At 36.8% G+C, this 21,648-nt stretch overlaps 1 protein-coding gene across 2 annotated transcripts in view; it reads right to left on the bottom strand.

Moving 5' to 3' along the window:
• Nucleotides 1–10,786: 10,786 nt before the first annotated feature.
• The window catches only part of LOC137006201 (gastrula zinc finger protein XlCGF57.1-like), a 703,714-nt gene continuing 692,852 nt past the window's right edge, over nucleotides 10,787–21,648 (bottom strand). The window contains exons 2-3 of one of the 2 annotated variants that reach the window (XM_067366796.1): nucleotides 21,459–21,612; nucleotides 10,787–14,019 (exon numbers count right to left, since the gene is read on the bottom strand). In XM_067366796.1, the coding sequence (XP_067222897.1) occupies nucleotides 12,791–14,019; nucleotides 21,459–21,612 (1,383 nt within the window). In that variant the 3' untranslated portion in view covers nucleotides 10,787–12,790. The remainder of the gene's footprint in view (nucleotides 14,020–21,458; nucleotides 21,613–21,648) is intronic. The other variant, XM_067366789.1, reaches the window with a different exon arrangement.

The raw sequence follows: 21,648 nt of genomic DNA, 5'->3' as shown, positions 1-21,648 counted from the left end.
TAGTTGCATGCTTGCACACTGTGCACCAGGATGGACGTGGCAAAAGAATTATATCTTTGTTGAACGTTGTGTGACATTGCATCACTGACCTAGAAAGGAATAATTTGGCCAACAATTTTACTCATTCTTCAAAATATCTTTAGTGTTCAGCAGAAGAAAGAGGTGAGAAAATAAAAGAAATTCTATTTTTGGGTGAACTATGTAAATCAAAGTAGTTTCAAGTTTATTTAAGTGTATTACCTCTGTAGACAGGTGTAAGGTTTTTTTGGTGATTTTTAAACATTTCAAACAGTATGTCTATTTACTGTTTACCAATCAATTAGAAATAATTTATCAAATTTGAGAAATGCGAGAAAAGACACTGTAATTGTGCAAGCACAGAAACGTGATACTTCATTCAACCCCCTGCCAAGACTGGAAGCATGTTTTACAACTACAAGTCAAGGTTTTCCATCATACTTATGGCAGTAGTTGACGCTCACTACAGGTTTGTGTATGCGAGTGCAGGAGTGTCTGATGCTGGTGTGTTTGCCCATTTGGACCTGAAAGTCGCTATGGACACTGGCCAACTCCATGTCCCCCCTGATGATTCCCTGCCTAACACTGATGTCATGATGCCCTACATGTTCATTGGTGATGAGGCCTATCCACTCCTTTCCTTTTCAAAATCTGAGCAAAGATCAAAGGATTTACAATTACCGTCTTTCAAGGGCACGTCCTGTTGTTGAAAACGGCTTTGGAATTTTGGCAAATCGGTTCAGTTTTAAGAACAACAATTTGCCTGCATCCAGACAAAGTTGTTACCATTCTCCTTGCATGTCTTTGTCTGCACAACTTTTTACGCAGTCAAAGATCTGATGCTTATGTGCCACCCACCTATGTGGACTATGAAGATGCCAACCATCAGCTTATTGATGGGGCATGGAGGAGAGAGGAAGCTCTAAAGTCTGCATCAATGTGAAGAGCAAGAAACAACTCAGTGGAAAGCCAAGAAACGAGAAGAACTTTGTGTCACCTGCAGGGAGTGTTTCATTGCACATTACAATGTATAATTTCTTTGCAGTAAAAAGCAAAATGTTCTCACCAAGTTGGATGCTTTGTTTAAAAAAATGAAATATATATTTCCTTTGAAATGACTCAAAATAGTCTGAACATTTTTACTGAACAGAAATTAATCAAATGACTAATTCCCTGAATTTTCATTCAAAACAAAGCAATTTCATTAAAAACAAATATTCAAATATATTATTATTATATTATTATTAACAAAAATATTTTCTTAAGGCACCAGTGCAAACAACCCTTCAACCTTTACAACATTAGAGGTAAATTAAACATTCTTAAGTTGGATGGTATTTTTTCAGCGAAATGTCTTTAAAATTTCGAACGCATTGTTTTCTATTGTTTTCTGAGTCATAGTTGGGCGCCACGGACAGGTGCCAAATGTCGCCGCCGGTATGCGTACACTCATAGCAAACAATGCGTTTGAATTTTAAAGACGTGTCGTTCATCTTCAGAATACAAGTTAAATTATTATTTTTTGTCTCTTTAGGGATAGCAAGGGCTGTACCATGTTCAAGGGCTCAAAATGTATGAAAAACATCAACAAAATAGTCCATGTGATGTCTGTGGTTCAATTGTCATTTTTTAAAGCTATAAGAATACATTTTGTTCTTTAAAAAAATATTATGACTTTATTTAACAATTTTTTTACCCCAAGGTAATGTCTTTGGCCATTGTCAAGAGTTGTGTGATGTATGTGTGTGGTGCTGCTTGTTTATGAGCAGCTGTTGTGGTACTGTCAATAATGCTGGAAGATGGTAAAGTGTGGGAGAAGAATTGTTGAATAGAGTTGTTAGTTTTGTTCTTTTAAACATAAAAAACTTGTAGTTTTTATAAAATTATGGTTGAACTACAGACATCAAACAGACTATTTTGTCAACGTTTTTGGTACCTTTCTGTGTTTTGAATGTGATAGGACCCTTTTTGTCTATGCAGGGTCAAGGAGCGATTGAAAAAAAATATCTTAATTTGTGTTCCAAAGATGAACAATGTTTTATGTGTTTGGAACAATTTGAGGGTGAGTAATTGAAAACAGAATTTTCATTTTTGGGTGAAATATCCATTTAGCTGCAGGGTTTTTAAGCTCAAATTTAAGACTTTTTAAGACCTTTTTTAAGACTTATACAATAAAATTAATACCATTTGAGCAGCAATGACTATAGGTTAAATATTAAACTGTAAAATGACTAAACTATTGTAAAAACTGATTTAGAGTTAAGATACACATTTTCACAAAAACAAAAAGCTTTATAAAATTATACACTTCACATTTCAGTCTTTAAAGTACCCATTTTTAAGAAAATAGATGAATCAAAAGTATTACTTACATTAATTAAAATGATTATATTAATAAAAAATAAAAAAAAAACACATTTTACTTTTTAGATTTTTATAATGAATTATCTTCTTAATCCAACATTTAAAATTTACAGCTTTGCGCGTTTGCAGGGTAAAAACATGGGTAACTTTTTGCTTTGGTCTGAACAAAAACAAACCCAGTGCTTTGTTCCTGCAATACTGGAGGCTACAGTTCTACAGTACACTATTTTTTTGGACAATGCCATCCAGCAATTCTATTTTAACAGAGGGAATCTGGTTTAAACATTAAACATTTCAAGCAAACTAGATCTATGGATCATATTCATTTTTATATTTCCATCTTATTTTTTATATAAAAGCTGACGTAAACTTGTTCGAGTTTGGGTGTGAACAGTCTTTCATTTAGCTGTGCAAAACAGTTGGATGTTGTAAATTAGTACTTGCTTATTTTTTAACTGTTAATACATACAGTACATGCATATATTATATATATATATATATATATATATATATATAACAAATAAATAAATAAAAAAATTAAAAAAAAATCTATGGGATCTTAGAAATGTGGTCCTGAAAATACCTCCTGTATTGTAGGAATACCCTATTCAAAACAACAGGCTTATTGAAAGTCCAGACTAGATGGCGCATTTGGAACTGTAGACATGTGTTTCCTTGGTAATGGCAGTACACAAAGCAGCGCAGCACCGGATTTTGAACGTGCAGCGCTCATGTTTATTGAATGAAATCATACTCTTTTGAAGTTTAATCGTCACAGTCAGATATATCACAATTCTGGTCTTCCTGTACCCAAAATTTAAGACCTCTTACTCATAATTAAGACTTTCTTGTACAATTTAAGACTTTTTAAAAACTTAAATTTTATAAACTAAATTTAAGACTTCAAAGACCCACAGTAACTTTGGTTGTGTTGTATCTTATCCCATAGTGTTGTTGAGAGAAGTGCATTACTTCTGTTTAGAAGAATGTGTGCAACTTTAAGCAAGGTTAAATTTTATGCAGTATGATAACAATTAACAGTGTACATGTAAAAAAATAGTGAATGTGTGTGAATGCACTGACTGTTGAAAAAAAAAAGTATGGCAGCTGAATCTATAGTAGTGGCAAAAATATTTTAAAATGATACATGCCTTTTGATTAGGAGGCATTGTTTTGATTTCAGCTATGGTTAGTGCAGCAGATTCTTTCGTTGGTTTGTGTGGGAAGGGCAGTTCTGTGATGTCAATTGCGGTTACGTGATTGATAATGATAGAATTTTTTGTTATCTGTTCAGCCCATCAAGTTATAAGTGACTACAGTCATGAAGGTAATACTGTAATAATCGTAATCAATAATCGCAATTACAATTTCAAGGGAATAATCGACAATTATGATTTTTGTCATAATCGTGCAGCCCTAGCATGCAGCATGCAGCAACTACCTTTGGAGGGCGGATCTCTAGAGCCCTCAGGAAGATAGCCCTCCAGTAGAGATGCCCGGTTGGCGGTTACAGCCGCGGACTCCGCGGATCGGGTGGATGACGTGACAAAAAATTATATTTTAATTAAATTCGGGCGGGTGGTGGGCAGTTGAACCAATCATAAGCATTAAACTTTTTAGTTCGGTCAGCTGATAATTTTACATTCATATTGGTTTAGCCTATTCTATTCTATTGTAGACATTTTGTGTGTTAGTTATTTGGCCTCTCTTTTACGTTCCGAGGCTTAAGGCTATTTTGCCAGAATTTCTTTGTCGCAACTGTGATGCCGTAGTATTTCATTACGCTTCAAGTTTGTGGGGATGATCCTAAGTCCATGGGTTATTGGGGCATAGACTTGTCATACAGGCAATTTAGCCTGGTCAGACTTTTATGTTCGTTCAAAGTTTGTGGGGGTGACTGAGCCTATAAGGCTTAGCTACGATATGCCGTTTTTTATTTATTTTGCCAAAACATGCGACTATAGCCTATGCCTACATTAAGATATTTATTTTAATATTTTTTTTACTGCCTGTTGTTTCTTTTGGCATATAAAATAGGCATTGTCTGATAGAGATATCAATAAAGGTTCATCTGTGTCGCAGAATTGGTGTTGTTTCCGATTTCTACAAGCTCAATAACATCCACAGCAAAAATAAATAAATAAATAAAAAATAGTCGAAAAACTGTGCCCATTAATTAGATGTGCAAGGCAAGCAGGTAAGTTTTTGGGGTTGTTATGGACAACTACAAATGTGAACATTAGCCTATAATGTAAATGACTTGTTATTTTATTCGAGCTTTCTATCTATTTGCTAAAAAATAAAGTTAAATAGGCATTTAGTAGTAGGCTAAATAGCAGCATGCTAAAATGCGTTTTCTATTAGGCTACAATGAAAATATTGTACAGTACAGTGCGTTTAATTTATTTTTGTCCCTGTGCGCCGATCGGAGACAGAGTTCACTGCTGATATTCTGAGAGCTTTAGTCTTGCGGCTCTCATCAGCAGCGCCTTGCATCGGCCAATCAGCGGATGGTGGGCGGGTGCGGTTTTGAAAATTGGTCAAAAACGTTGGTGCGGATGGATGGTGGACGGATGATGAGTTTTGTGATGCGGATAAAATAATAATAATTGTGATGCGGATAAAATAATAATAGCCCATCCACGCATCTCTACCCTCCAGCGTGTTTTAAACATGCCAAAAGCATGCTCAATGATGCACCTAGCCTTAGCATGGTGCTTGTTAAAGCAACCTTCAACGCGACCTGGCAGTAAGAAACAGCCAGTGACAGGTCCATTTAGGTCAGGACGAATTGGCTATTAACAAAATTGGTTATTAGTTTTATTCATTTAATGTTTAGTGTGAATGCAATTAAAATACTGAAAATATGATAGTGGTTGCACTGTAATTCTAATAAAGAAGTACAAGTAGTCAAAACTAACCAGGTGTAAAAATGGTACACTTTTATAATGCACTTAAAGTGCTCTATTTTCGCACACTATTTTTGTACTTAATATACAAAAAATTCTTTAGTACTTCTTAAGATAATCTTATGTGAAGATAATCAACTGTGCTATTTTGAAACACCACTATATGTATTTGAAAAATACATTTTAATATTTAATTACTACTTGTCTACAAGTATTATTTAAATATTTTTTTTTAAATACAGAGATAGTATATTAAAAGCACATTTCAAAATAGCACAGTTGAGTACACTTAGATGTACTTAAGATCATCTTAAGAAGTACTAAAGATGAATTTTTTAGAATTTCTTTTAAAAGATGAATTGCTATATTAAGTACAGAAATAGTGTGCGAAAATAGAGCACTTTAAGTGCATTACAAAAGTGTACTATTTTTTCAGCTGGGTATGCAGACATTCTTACCAGCCACAGGCTTTCTATATGGGGTGATTATGGCCACAGGATGCTGCAGACATGGGTAGCCCCCATCTCCAAGAGGGAAGAAGCCTCTTGGTGGGAAAAGGGCTTCTTTATACATCGGGCATCTTCGGAGGACCAGTGCGTCATGGACAGATCCTGGGTTCCCTACATAGAAGTCCAGGAATCTCCCGGGACTATCACTGATTGCTTGTAAAATAATGGATGGAAATCACTTTCTGTTAAAATAACAGTGCTTCTGTTCTCCAGCAGGTGGGTGAATTCGGATGTGGCATCCATCAATTGCACCGGCAGCATTTTTGAATGCATTGTGCCCAGCCAGGCGGGCAAAGATCTCCTCCATCTCCTGTGGCCCAGGGAAGTGTATTATTTTGTGGAGGATTGTCAACATGTCCTCGATGACATTATGCACAACCCGGCAGACTGTAGATGTTGGCATTGCAAATGCGTCTGCTATCATCCGGTAAGATGCCCCACATGCCAGCCAGTATAGAAGAACAAGGACTTCAATCTCATGGCTCCAACCATGATCCGTTTTCCTTGGCAGCACCTGAGTCAACATCTCAATTGTTGCCCTGCTGAGTCTCAGTGAAGGGACTGCATCTTCTTCAGAACAACACACTCAAAAGTCTGGCACTGGACTGTTCAGCATAAGTGTACATAAGAATGTGTGTTTTTCCTGTAAATACAATCATCATGTTTAATGTATGACCAAACTTTATTATGTTGAAAGTTCATTTTACACTTTTAATAAATTGTTTTCTATCATCTATCAAGTCTTACTAAACATATTAAAAACATATTAAATGCAAGTAAAATGTTTTACTTGCATAATGTCATATCAAGAAGAGAGAAATAAGAATATGCAAATGATGTTAATAAAATATTTACAAAAATGCATCATCCCTGAGGCACTCTATGATGCGATGCTGAGTCCTGGCGAAAGTCACGTGACCAACAGGAAGATCGCTGTACATCTCAATTCTCAAATTATGCGTTCTGTGTACTCGCGTCCTTCTGAGTTTGTTCTTACAAGTTTGCCTGGCAAGACCGGTCTCCACAAGTCCGTTCTTTTCATACTTGGAATTAAGAAACATCCGGTTACTCGTTAACGGATGCGATCTAATTAATTAAAATAATATTCGTTTATGCTAGACAAAGTATTGCAATGTTAAATTAAATTATTAAACTATCTTACGTCACTTGTAAGTCCCAAAAAAACCCCTGAAACTATCGATTTAAAACACAAAAGCTTTCTTCAGGCGAATCACGAGATGCAGGAGCGCGGCGCAGCCTTATGACATCACATCACCAGACCGAAATAAAAGTACTGTTCACACTGTGAAATAATTAAATGTATGTTGTCCAATAATTCAATGAATATATTAAGTATTAACATCTAATTAAAGCGTGTATGCCATTTATTAAAACATAATGTTTGAGTAAATATCCATTTATTCCAGATAAATAAACAGATAGTGGCAAATGTGATTTATAAGATAAAATAGTTTAAATGCAATATTGCAGTCTAGATATTTGAAGTTCTACTGAAGTTCAACTGCTGTATTACTGCAATACATCTAAAATACAACTGAAGTATTCCTAAAAGGCATTGAGGTGACGATCCAACGGAAGTGTTCCAGCTGCCAGTTTAAGTTTGTGGTCTTACGTTCCCATTACTTTGGTCTAGGGGCAGAAATAGAAATATACAATAAAAATTAGGGGAGAAAAAAACTACATTTCAGCAATATTGTAGTGAATTAACTCAAAGGGGAAATATTAATAATTATTCATAACTCATTATGGTTATTAATTATGATTAATTATTAATATGTAACTCTGTTAACTGGATGTACATTAAGATTAATATTTCAATCAATTAACCTGTCTGTCCAGTGAACACTCAGTGTTGATTGTTTATTAATTCTAAGAAATGTTAATTTCCAGGTTAAAACAACATTTCTTATTCTACCATATCTAAATCGGGACCTAATCACTTAAGAGGCAACTTATGAGCAGACAGAGCCAGAACCAAACATGTATCGTGCACAATCTTTATTAAATAACTCACAAACACGTAACTAAACTAACAAACACATCACATAACATACACAAAGGGTCACACACACATATGTATTGTAGGTAAGAATGAGTAATGATATGCTTGAACCAGAGGAGGTACTGTTACTAGAGCTATAGGAAGAAGTCAAAGACAATTTGGAAAGGAGTCATCAGTTTCTTCCGCAATAGCAAAGGTAAGTCTTACAAATTGATACTAAATCGCTGTTTAGTGTTAAAATGTATGATACTTGCAAGATGCCTTTAGGCTGAGAAGCATCAGATTTGAAGACACTGGATTGGATGAATGTATGAGAGAATAACCTTCTAGATTCTTATAATACTAATGTGTCACAGAGTTAGTAACATGTAACATAAATTACCAAATAGGAAATGAAAGTTGGAGTCCGTAGATACCAAACATGCTGGCAATGTGATCTCAGTTAACTATACATTTGCAACTATGGAACATTAATACCAAAATAGTTCAAAAGAGAGAATTAATACATAGAATAAAACCTATAAAAGAGAAATCATGAGATGTGAAAATTGGATACATGTTTATATATTTCCCAAGTGGTTATATAGAGAATACATAGGATTAAGAGAGTTTATTTGTCCTTCTCAGGAAGAAAGAGTCACTAGTCACTAACATTCTTTCGGATCGTAAAAGTACCCTGTATCTGTAACAGGACACCTAGTTCTGACTGTGTGCTGGCTACATTTGGGATGCTGGTTGCAGTTTTAGGGGGATGGGTTCACAGAACTTTGATAGTGAGAGTGAGTTTAGGGGTAATTCATTAAATACAACGAATAATTGTGTGCTGATTGGTCCAGACGCTACAATATAGTAATGGGCGATTTCAAAACACTGCTTCAGAGCTTTACGAATCGAATCAGCCACTCGGATCTCCTGTCAAATGGCTAAGCTACTGAAATCACATGACTTTGGCGCTCTTAGTCACTGATTCGATTCGTAAAGCTCTGAAGCAGTGTTTTGAAATTGCCCATCAATATAATTTTGAAAAGTCATCATTTTGTTTTTTTTTAGCGCACAAAAATATTCTCGTGGCTTTATAATATTAATATTGAACCACTGTACTCACATGAACTGATTTAAATATGTTTTTAGTACATTAATGGATCTTGAGAGAGGAAATGTCATTGCTGTGAATTCACTGAGCCATCAGAGGTAATCAAAAATATTTTGTGTTCTGAAGATTAACGAAGGTCTTACAGGTGTAGAGCACCATGAGGGAGAGTAATAAATGACATTATTTTCATTTTTGGGTGAACTTAACCCTTTAATTATAAACATTAAGCATTTGGCCCAGTTGGCAATGGCAGGCCTGATCCTGAGATGGATCCTGAGATTGATCCTGAGATTATTGTTACCTCATGAACGTGTTCATTTTAAAAGCAAATGTCTCCATTTCTAAAACGCACTTGTGTCTATAAAACAATATTTTACAATGTCTACAGAGCATATGGCACATGGATTTATATATAATATAAATCCATATATATATATATATATATATATATATATATATATATATATATATATATATATATATATATATATATATATATATATATATATATATATACTCTGATATATATAATATAAATGTATATATATATAAAAATATTTATATGTATATTGTAAGACATTACATTAGGAGTGCTCCTAAATTTGTTTTTCTGATGCCCTTCTCTTCTCCCCTTCTGCACCAGTTCAGCTGCAATGTGTATTATCACTGACATGATGAATGTACCCAAAAATTGTATCATCATCCTTGATTTCTAATTTCGCTTGCTTTACAGGTGTAAGGAACCCCGCATCGGCCCAAAAACGGACTCCGACACGCCTGGGCGAAGGTTAACGCGTTTATGCCTTTTCAGCGTCTCTGCATGTTCACTTAATTTCACTCGTTTAATCTGACTCCAATTTCAAATGATTATTACTCTTAGGTTGTGTTTCCAATTAGAAATTAATCATTTGTTATGTATTAATTTAGATATTCGATTATTCTGATGACCTTATATCTTCAATTATTTCGTTCACTGCAGTCCTGGTATCACTTTATAAGAGTTACTTCGGCCGATTTGAGCACTCTTCCCGGACACAAACTCGTCAGTCTGATCTTAAACATTGGATGCAGGGTAAATATCTACCTTTAAGTCGGTACAAGTCGCACTCTGATTACTTGTAACAAAAAGCGTAGTTTTTTTTACATTTATGAAAACTGCAACTTATTTAAGGCAGTGATAGTCCGAAATCGAAATGGACTTAATTGACGTGCCCCATGCTCCATCTATTAAACCTCCGTATGATCAATCCTGAACACAGATTTGAGGTAATACCTTCGCTTTGATCTACTAGAAATAATGAAATAAGAATAATACAGAATCAACCAAATATAACCTTTTATTTGTCAAGTAAAAATATATCATGCCAATTACATTACAATTAGACAATTAGAAGCCAATTCAGAAATGTTAAATGCATAACAACGATTACTCAAAGAAATGCATATATACACACAGGGATGGGTAAATGTCCTCAGACATTCACCCATCTCTGTATGGGGGTTCTGGTTACAGAAGGTCCCACATGACTGCTTTGCTCTTTACCTTTTATACCAGGACCAGAACAAAAGGATTGTAAATGTTTATTACACCTGTTTTGGGGGAGAGGAGAAGAGACACCACCCAAAAAGAGGACAGAATTTTCCGTAGTTTTCCATCTTCTTCATAATTCTAGTGACTGTTGTGAATTTGAGACCATTTTACCAATCGCACCTGAGTAATTTAAAATGATACCAAACATGAAAAGGGAAAAACAATAAATACACAAGTTACATTGTACGTGTTGAATAACTTTCAGTCTGGGGGAAGGAGAGTTTGTGTGTGTGTGTGTGTGTGTGTGTGTGGGGGGGGGGGGGGGGGGAGTGGGGGAGGCGTTGTCCTTTTGGGGTTAGGGCAAGGCGTTGCCTCTTGCTATTTCTCTGAGATCTTCTCTCTAGATACGTTTTATTGCTTTATTGCAGGATGCTTGATCTCAGTTTTCGTTTAGCAGGAAAATCAGGCCTTACACATGCGACGCCATTCTCCTTATCTCTTTCACCTTCTCCTCTAATGGTTAATTGAATCCTGCTGCTGATAGGTTGTTTGCAAACACGCGAGTCAGATGACGCACGAAACACACATGAAAAAAACACCCTCCACGTGAATTTCCCGCATGTGTTTGCACACACCCTATCAGCAATACGATTGCTCGTCACAATGCTCATGTGACGATAGAGAGATGACTGCTCTACTGCTGATTTATGTTGCTGTGTAATAATGTTACTTTTCCACTTTGATTCGTAGCGTTTATCAGAGTGCTTTCTTTTTCCTGTTTACCCTCACTCTTTTTCATGTATGTGAAGAGTTAGCTATATTGTGCGAACCATCTATAAAGACTCGTGGGACTACCAGTTCATTTGCCTCGGGTTTTTCTTCTCACCTCCTGTTTTCTATTTTTCATCTGGGCAGACTTAAAACCCTCTGGTAGACGTTACAAACCACGCCAGCTGGGTGCCGCGTTGGTACAGGTCGGGATTCCACCACGGCGCGAACGCGCTCAAGCACCTGCGAGTGACCACAACGCAGGCATGGCCCATTCTCCAAGCTCTCCTCGGCACCTGTGTTTTCAGCCATAACTGGAGGGGGCGCATATAGAGCAGCCCGTGGTGGCATACCGTCGCGGTCGCCGCCATCCGTCCCAAGGGTCTCTGATATTCCTTCAGCGCTACGGGACAGCCCAGACTGAAAGCATTCAGGGGGGACGTCAAATCACGAACACGCTCCTGACCTAGACGCGCTCTCATTGTGACCGAGTCCGACTCCACCCCTAGGTACGAGATTGACTGGCTGTGGCATAACATATATATATTATATGCGCAAGGATCTGTTTCAGTGTCGTAATTTTGAGAGGGTGTCTGAATAAAGCCCGGTTGATGGGTCTCAGGTCCAATATCGGACGGAGGCCACCGCCTTTCTTTGGAATGACAAAATATCGGCTATAGAACCCGCTCTCTCTCTCGCTCTGCGGGACCACTTCTATCACGCGCTTTGTGAGGAGATTGAGAACTTCTTGCCTCAGCACTGACTCGTTGTGAGCTGGCACTGTCAACATAACCACGCCATTGAAACGGGCCGGTCTGCGGCGAAACGTTAAAGTGTAGCCGTTCTCTATTAAGTTCCGCACCCAATCCGAAATACCCGGTACAGCCCGCCATGTCCTCGCAAATTGAATTCTGGGCAATGCCACTGTATACTGGGGTAGCATGCTGACAGCTCTCTTGGCAAATGGGCACGTTGAGAGGTGGCGAGAGTCGTGCATTGCCAAATAGCGGGAAGAGCGAGCCCTCCGCAGAATGTGTGTTTAGTGACACGGATGCGTGTATGTGAGAATTGTCATGTGTGCTCCGCTGAGGCGGAGGACCTACATTCAACACCAGAGCACGAGCATCGCCGATTACACGGGGGAGCTGCGAGCCTGACTGTATCTGCAGCATCTCGCCTGAGCATAGAGAGCGAAAAGCTGCTGTTGCTAGAGGAGGAGAAAAAAGCTCTGCAATCGCTTCCATGGTGTCCACAAAGAGGACGGAGGGAGATAAAGGATAAAGCCTTCCTGTCTGCATCTTTTAACTCTGTAAGTTTCACCCACAGATGACGGTGGAGCACTACCATGAAGCCCATGCTTTGTCCGATTTAGCATGAGTAAAATACTAAAGTAATGTTAAAATCAGATGCTCCAAGATTTTTTTTTCACTCAAGTTTTATTATAATGTCACTTTTAACTTGTAATGGGAGTAATTTTTTGCTGTCAGGTATTTCTGCTTTTACTCAAGTATTGTTTTTAGGTACTCTTTACACCTCTGCTCTTTCCACAAGTACGACTTCTAAAACAGTTCTCTTTCAGTGAATCCTCATGTGACACTTAAGTTGACCTTTAAATCTGAAACTCTTTCCACACTGATCACATGTAAAAGGCTTCTCTCCGGTGTGAATATTCATGTGTTCCCTAAGGTTTTGTTCTCGTTTGAAGCCATTCCCGCACAGAGTGCAGGTGTAAGGCTTTTCTCCAGTGTGAGTTCTCATGTGGACTTTAAGGTTTCCTTTATGTGTAAAACTCTGTCCACATTGCTGGCAAGTGAAAGGTTTCTCTCCAGTGTGAATTCTCATGTGGGCTTCAAGGTTTCCTTTTCCACTGATACTCTTTCCACACTGTTCACAGGCGAATGGACTCTCTCCAGTGTGAATTCTCATATGGACTATAAGGTTTCCTTTTACAGTGAAACTCTGTCCACACTCTTGACAGGTGAAAGGTTTCTCTCCAGTGTGAATTCTCATGTGGGCTATAAGGCTTACTTTATGACTGAAACTCTTTCCACATTGTTGGCAGGTGTGAGGCTTTTCTCCAGTGTGAGTTCTCATGTGGACTTTAAGGCTTCCTTTATGTGTAAAACTCTGTCCACACTGTTGGCAGGTGAAAGGTTTCTCTCCAGTGTGAGTTCTCATGTGGGTTTCAAGGTTTCCTTTTCCACTGATACTCTTTCCACACAGTTCACAGGCAAATGGACTCTCTCCAGTGTGAAATCTCATGTGGGCTATAAGGCTTCCTTTTTGACTGAAACTCTTTCCACATTGATTGCAGGTGTGAGGCTTTTCTCCAGTATGAGTTCTCATGTGGACTTTAAGGTTTCCTTTATGTGTAAAACTCTGTCCACACTGTTGGCAGGTGTAGGCCTTCTCTTGAGTATGAACTTTCATGTGGACTTTAAGGTTGCCTTTTTGACTGAAACTTTTTCCACATTGTTTGCAGGTGTGAGGCTTTTCTCCAGTATGAATTCTCATGTGGACTTTAAGGTTTCCTGTAAATGTGAAACTCTTTCCACACTGTTGACAGGTGTAAGGCTTTTCTCCAGTGTGAACTCTCATGTGGATTTGAAGGTTTCTATGTTGGTCAAAACTCTTTCCACACTGTTGGCAGGTGAAATAACTTTTAGTTCCTGTCTTTTGAGCTCTTTTTTGTGAGGAACACTTTTTAGCCTGTGTCAATCTTTCTCCAATCATGAAATCATGATGTTTATTCTCTTCTTCCCTTTCATTAAGTTCATGACTCGCCTCTTTCAGTGCCATCAGGTCTAGGACAAAAACAGACATAAAACAATTGAGACATTTAATGCATCAAAACCAAAAACATGTATGCTCTAAACCAGGGGTGTCCAAACTTTTATAAAAAGGGGGCCAGATTCAATAATAGGGACTTTAAGCAACAGATGTTGATGGAACGGTAACGGCTACCGGAAGTAAACTGTCAACTGCCGTAGCTAAAGAACACAAAAAATCGCTAAGCAACAACAAAGAGGACAGCGTGGGTAATTTCATCATTTAACATAGTAAACAATACATTACATTAGGGCTGCATGATTTATTGCGATAAAATTGCACGCAATATGGCAAAGGCTGCGATTATTTAACACTCTGAGGTCTGAAAACGCGCCGGCGCGTTTTGCAGGTTTTTTTTCACATTGCAGCAAAACAGACTTAAAATACTCCGTCATTTTTTGTCATAGAGACATAAGTAATATATCAATTGAAACTATAGAATGTCTTCTTTTATTTATATACACTCAAAGTAAAAACACAATGTTGTGCTTTTTGTAAAATAAAGAAAACTAACATGATGCGTGATCTCTCCTCTCCCTCTGAATGAAATCCAATCTGATAGTTCTCAGAAAATGAACTGTAACTTAGTGAATACTAATCACAGAAAAATTCAACTTATGTCTAAAAAAACGTTAAGATGTCAGGTTTTAAATCATGTAAGTCAAATCGAAAACAAACCTTCTGTGTTTATGTAATCTGTATGAAAAGAGAGCCATGTCAGAAATCCGTGATTCAGCTCATTATCCGCTAATGCGGCCACGCCCACGGAGCCAGCGCTATTCAGACGCAAATTCAGAGGCAATACATGCATTCATCGTCTCAATCGTGTATTTAGTCTTGAAAAGTGTTTATCTGGATGTAAAAGTCATGGTTAGCGAGCTCTAGAAGACATGCAGTTACTTCCTGTTTACTTTTCTTCTATGGATGAATTTTAGATGAGTTTTTGTTTCTTTAGCGCCCTCCGGCTGCAGTATGAATTGGAAACTCCATTCATGGAATAGCCTCTTCTTCTTTTAGATGAATTTGTGGACTAAAATGCACAGAGCGCCCTCCGACTTCAAGGATGAATTGAAAACACCAGCGCTCATAGTAATGACAATGAATATTAAATTAATATAACTCCTCTGTATAGAAAATTGACATAAGCATATGAGAATCCAATATTTCTCCAAATGTGCATGTTTTTAAACTAAAAGCCTATATTCAGACTCTTTGCATCACAGAAATACATTATATTTTAAAGTATAATATAAAATCATTACTTTATATTGTAATAATATTTTTCTGTATGTTTAATATATCATGATGAGCTTGAGACATCACAGGAGGTTTTTTTCACAGGCTACCTGACTGAAAGGCCTCATTAATATGCAAGTCATTTCAGCTCATTACGATCCAATTCTTTTGTCTTCTCAGGTGAGAATGGCCCATTTTCAGTGGTGATTCACGCCTCCTCGCATACTGTGTTTCTTGGCAAAAAGTGTCTTACAAAAACTAAATCAATATATTGTTTTATATGAAGGAGTAGGCAGCATAATTTTTACATAATTTTGAAGCAAAAACTCTAGTCTACAACCTCCAATACCCTAAAGTCTTGTGAACACAGATTTACTATACTTTTTTTGACCTTATTTCAGTGACTTAAGTTTTTTGTTTTTTCAATAACCACGCATAAATGTTATTCCTTCAAAAACACAAACATTTACATACATGTTCCTCACATATTATTGTAGCCTAGTTTGTGCTGAATACAGTGTAATGACACTTTTGTCATTTATATGTTTATGAACAACTGAAAAAAGCACAAATGTCAGGGCATGTCAAAACTTCTCCAAGCCCCAAATCAGCCTCAGACTCCAGAGGGTTAATGCATGGCTTGTCAGAGCTGTACGGCTCTGTGATCAGTAGTAAATGCTTCTCCATTTGAAAGCTAGAGGGCGCTCTTGCGCAGAAAATCATACCCTGCAGCAGCATCATATCGCTGTAGCTGAATAAACAGAAGATTGAAATGCTTTGATTAATTAAACATGACTGCCTTATTCTGTGTAAGAAGCCACATCATCTCACAGAAGGACACTCAACTTCTCTATGAAGAGAGTTTGGAGTAAAAGCATATTAAATGTTGTCTTTTGTTGGACAAGATGTTAATAAATGCTTCTCGTGTCTGAAAAGAAGTTTTATGCATGTTGTTTTTCCAAATGTACATTATAAATTACTCAAACTCTCAGTGCTTTCAGATGGATTAGCATTTGGAGCCATGGTTCATTGACAAGCCCCTTTCCGCTGATTGGTCAATCAAACATTAAACTGTGCTGTCATCAGTTCTTCCGCTGTTCAGCTCAGCAGAATAATAGTCCTTCGCTGCGATGGATTTAACGAGTGTATTGCAACTATATAATCACTTTTAAATTTACATTTATCTCTATCTCTTGATCTCTATCTCTCAAACTGCCAGACTAACGAATGATTTGAGACACAAATCGAGGCAGATCCTGTAGGCTTTCTTCTGTGTGTCCATAAAAACGCAAGTTTACTTCGCACCTGCACTCACAACTACCTAACAGCCAATACCTTTGACACACTGTTTTATTATTGCTTACCACCATCGTAGTTAATGTTCACAGCACATCTATTATAGTTATATTATGATTTTTTATTCAGTCAACAGATGGATATCATAATGTCATTATCTAATGTTTCAGTGATTGACTTTAGTGAAATATGAATTTGACATAATTTTACAGTGAACTTGTTAGTTATATGAATAAAACCCTGAAATAAGACTTTGTACAATAAACCAGAGATGGAAGGTATTCATATTTAATGCCATCTACCAGTGTCAGAAATTAACTTAAATGGGACAAATGATTTTCAGGGTTTTTTTTTACCTTTATATATAATTAGTTTCCTAATCTTATTAAATATTTATGCTATCTATAATGTTAAATTCTTAAATGTAGTCAAATAAATTAGAATAATATGACACTAGGCTGTTACCAGTTATCAGTCAACTGCATGATGCTTTCAGATGTAGCTACATTTACACATTACACATTAATTACAACAGTATAATATAATGAGATTAATATTTTAAACAACATTTTTATTCAGAAATATGAAATGACAAGATGAAATAATACTTGGATTATGAGAGTAATATCGCCATTAGGTTGTGTTAAAGAAGGAGTCATTTATTCATTTGTCGATTCGTTCAAAGCGCTGATTCATTCAGGAATAAAATCAAGTGGCTGTCTAAATTAATTGGTCACTGAATCATCGTCTATATTAATGGATTGTTCAAAGACTCTTATTCATTCAGGAACTAAACAACTCTGTGTGCCTGCTGCGAGTCAGTCGCACAACGGTTCTGTGACTTTATTTGCTTTGGAAATAACCGTTCTGTCTGCCATCCGTTAGCCGGCCATTACTTAATATTAAGTAAGTAATCTCAGCGTATTGCCTAAAACAAAAGTTTTTTGTTTTTTTGGAAAATTTGTTAAAAACCACAGTAGAGCTATATACTATTTTTGGCGGCTGTTACAGAAACATTTTTACAAAAAAAATCTGATTAAACCTTGAGATTTCAAGTATTAGATAGCTTAGATATTTGCACCATTACAATGACAATAATTCTTAATTTCTGATAGAAATGCAAAATCAATTGGTAGTTATGAATAGAATAACGAGACATAACGTTTACAGTCAATCGCGTTTGGTCCCATTTATTTTTGATCACAGTGCATACTGCATACACATACAAACTTTAAGTCCAAAAGTGCGCACATTTGTAGAAATGAACATTTACCTCAGATTTCATTAGATAGAATAAGCCGGGCCGTACGCAGGGTTTCATATTTGCCGAGGTCAGAAAATTTAGTTTCCTAGGGGGGTACGGGGGCATGCTCCCCCGAAAATGTAGATTTCCCTGGTTGTACATATGTGCATTTTAAGGCCAACAAATTGGATAACAATTTAAAACCATGTCAACAAATAAATGCATGCACAGTTTTCAGGCAGCTTTAATCGCATGTTTGGTAATTTCATGACTTAACTTACAACAGAACAACGACGGTCATTGCTCGTAGTTTCTTTTGCGCTTTATTTAAGCTATAATAAAGTAATTAAATGCAGCGCGCCGGCGCATTTGCTCATGCAATTCTTGAGTGCGCGCCGCTATCTCTGTGCTGTCGCGTAAGTCGCGCAACGTTGCCACACAGATTTTTGATAGGTGGTCAACAATAATAAAACAGACAGTGTGTCAAAGGTATTTGCTATTACATAGTTGTGAGTGCAGGTGTGAAGTAAATTGTTATTTCTGAGATAAACTAGTATAACGATTATAACATTTCTGAGCTAAACACGCGTTTTTATGGACACACAGATGAAAGCCACTACAGGCTCTGCCTCGATTTGTGTCTCAAATCATTCGTTAGTCTGGCTGTTTGAGAGATAGAGATCAGGACATAGAGATAAATGTAAATTTAAAAGTGATTATATAGTTGCAATAAACGCGTTGAATCCATCGCAGCGAAGGACTATTATTCTGCTGAGCTGAACAGCGGAAGAACTGAAGACGGCACAGTTTAATGTTTGGTTGACCAATCAGTGGAAAGGGGCGTTTCATTCCCGCCCACATGTTGAGATCAAATATTCAAGTTGATTGTTCATTTTCTACCCCTGAACGAAAAATCAAGCCGAATTCTTGTTTTTCGTTTTGTTTGAAAAGAATGAAAAATGAAAAAGGAGCTGTTTTTCATTTTCCGATTTCATTATTAAATCAAAAAACGAATGACCAAAAGATACACGGACCCCGGATCCTCCTCCTACACAGTCATGATGTTGTAATTGATGCAGTATGTGGTCTGGCATTGTCATGTTGAAAAATGCAAGGTCTTCCCTGAAAGAGACGACGTCTGGATGGGAGCATATGTTGTTCTAGAACTTGGATATACCTTTCAGCATTGATGGTGCCTTTCCAGATGTGTAAGCTGCCCATGCCACATGCACTCATGCAACCCCATACCATCAGAGATGCAGGCTTCTGAACTGAGCGCTGATAACAACTTGTCCTTGTCCTCTTTAGTCCGGATGACATGGCGTCCCAGTTTTCCAAAAAGAACTTCAAATTTTGATTTGTCTGACCACAGAACAGTTTTCCACTTTGCCACAGTCCATTTTAAATGAGCCTTGGCCCAGAGAAAACGCCTGCGCTTCTGGATCATGTTTAGATATGGCTTCTTTTTTGACCTATAGAGTTTTAGCCGGCAACGGCGAATGGCACGGTGGATTGTGTTCACTAACAAGTATTCCTTTCTGGAAGTATTCCTGAGCCCATGTTGTGATTTCCATTACAGTAGCATTCCTGTATGTGATGCAGTGCCGTAGACTTGTGCCGATACTCGGTAATGCGATATATCGCAATAATGAATATGCATGGTATTGTTATCGTGGGCATTTCAAAATACCGTAAATAATAATTTATTACCAATTATTACAATTTTTATAATGCATATAAGAATACTTTCCCCATCAACCGTATAAAATGCACAACATCACTGTATTCTGCTTCAAAGGGACACACGCTCGGATGTAAACAAGCCAGTGAGAAGCACATGGTGGAACGAGTGAAGGAGATGAGCTGAATTAAAGTGCGTGTTCACTCTCTGACAGCAGAGGGCGCTGATGGAACAGCAGAGTGCAACGGTTACCTCGGAAACCCCATAAACAAAGCAACTGCGCTGGTGACGTATTTAAAATGCCTCAAACATATATTTTAATCTGGACTATAACATGCCCTAAAGATTAGAAATGTTCTGATTATTTGTTATTGTTCAGTAAAACTTAAAGAAATACGGCATGTTAATTCATTATTACCAAACCGGCAATGAAAAATAAAGCATCAATTATTCTTAGTTACTGTTTAATAACATTACTAAAATCAAAATAACTTATTTAATGGACCTGAGATAAAACTAACAATGATCAGTTGTGTTTCTAAACTAACATTAACAAAAAATAATTTTCTGTAACAAATGTAGCTATTACTCAATCTTAGTTAATGCATTAAATAATGAGACCTTATTGTAAAGTGTTACCCGTTGTTCTTTTGCACTTTAATCTGTTTGTAAATTTGACTTTATATTTTTTGTGTGTATTATATTATTGTATTTAAACATTGAGTTATTTTTGTCATTACAAAAAGAGTTCTTAAACCTGTTATACTATGACAACACTTTTTTTGCAACTTATTTAAATATCGTGATAATACCGTATACCGTGATAAAAGCTTCAGCAATTAATCACATCATAAAAATTTGATACCGTCACATTCCTACAGTGCCGTCTAAGGGCCCGAAGATTACGGGCATCCAGTATGGTTTTCCAGCCTTGACCCTTACGCACAGAGATTGTTCCTGATTCTCTGAATCTTTGGATGATATTATGCACTGTAGATGATGAGAACTTCAAACTCTTTGCAATTTTTCTCTGAGAAACTCCTTTCTGATATTGCTCCACTATTTTTGGCCGCAGCATTGCGGGAATTGGTGATCCTCTGCCCATCTTGACTTCTGAGAGACACTGCCACTCTGAGAGGCTCTTTTTATACCCAATCATGTTGCCAATTGACCTAATAAGTTGCAAATTGGTCCTCCAGCTGTTCCTTATATATACATTTAACTTTTCCGGCCTCTTATTGATACTTGTCCCAACGTTTTTGGAATGTGTAGCTCTCATGAAATCCAAAATGAGCCAATATTTGGCATGACATTTCAAAATGTCTCACTTTCAACATTTGATGTTATCTATATTCTATTGTGAATAAAATTTAAGTTTATGAGATTTGTAAATTATTGCATTCCTTTTTATTCACAATTTGTACAGTGTCCCAACTTTTTTGGGGTTTGTAGTCCAAGTGCTTTGCAATGGTCGGTTTGTTCATTGTAGACAGCTTTTAGCTGTTGCGGCGTGTCTGGTGTAAGTTAATAGACACGGTGATAATACGGCACCATAAGTTGAGGATCTATTTCAGAACCGGCCGCTATTCAAATAATCTGGCTGTGGGCGCGGACCAGATATTATTGCAGACATTATTGCCGCCTATTGCGACCACTCCTTTATGGTATTTAGTCTATAAACACATTTAATATAAATACGAATGCACAAAACTGCAAGTTTGACAAAAATGATAAAGACCAAATTACAGACTTTTTTTTTTCTTTAGAGAATGAACAGAAAAAAATATTTTCCATTGTTCTCTATTCAGAAGATGATATTGGGTTTATTGTTTCAGAAAATAATTGTTTTGGCAACTTCTGTAATATTCTCTAAGATTATATTTTTCTGTATATTCTCTATTTCTGTAGAGATGGACATTTTAATAATGATCAAATTCAGCTGTGAGAATAAAACCAACCTGTTTGTTCCTCAGTATCTTCATGTTTCACTCTGAATGTTTCTTCAATCATTATGTCTTCAGTCTCATCTTTAATAATTATCTTTATATCTTCAGTCTCCTCTTTAATAAACTCAATCTTCATATCTTCAGTCTCCTCTTCAATAAACGCCATCTTTAAGAAGAGAATAATTAACAGAGTTAATGGTCT

The sequence above is a fragment of the Chanodichthys erythropterus genome, chromosome 3 (assembly GCF_024489055.1).
Source record: "Chanodichthys erythropterus isolate Z2021 chromosome 3, ASM2448905v1, whole genome shotgun sequence".
Taxonomy (NCBI): Eukaryota; Metazoa; Chordata; class Actinopteri; order Cypriniformes; family Xenocyprididae; genus Chanodichthys; species Chanodichthys erythropterus.
This window is presented reverse-complemented; position numbering and strand designations above follow the sequence as displayed.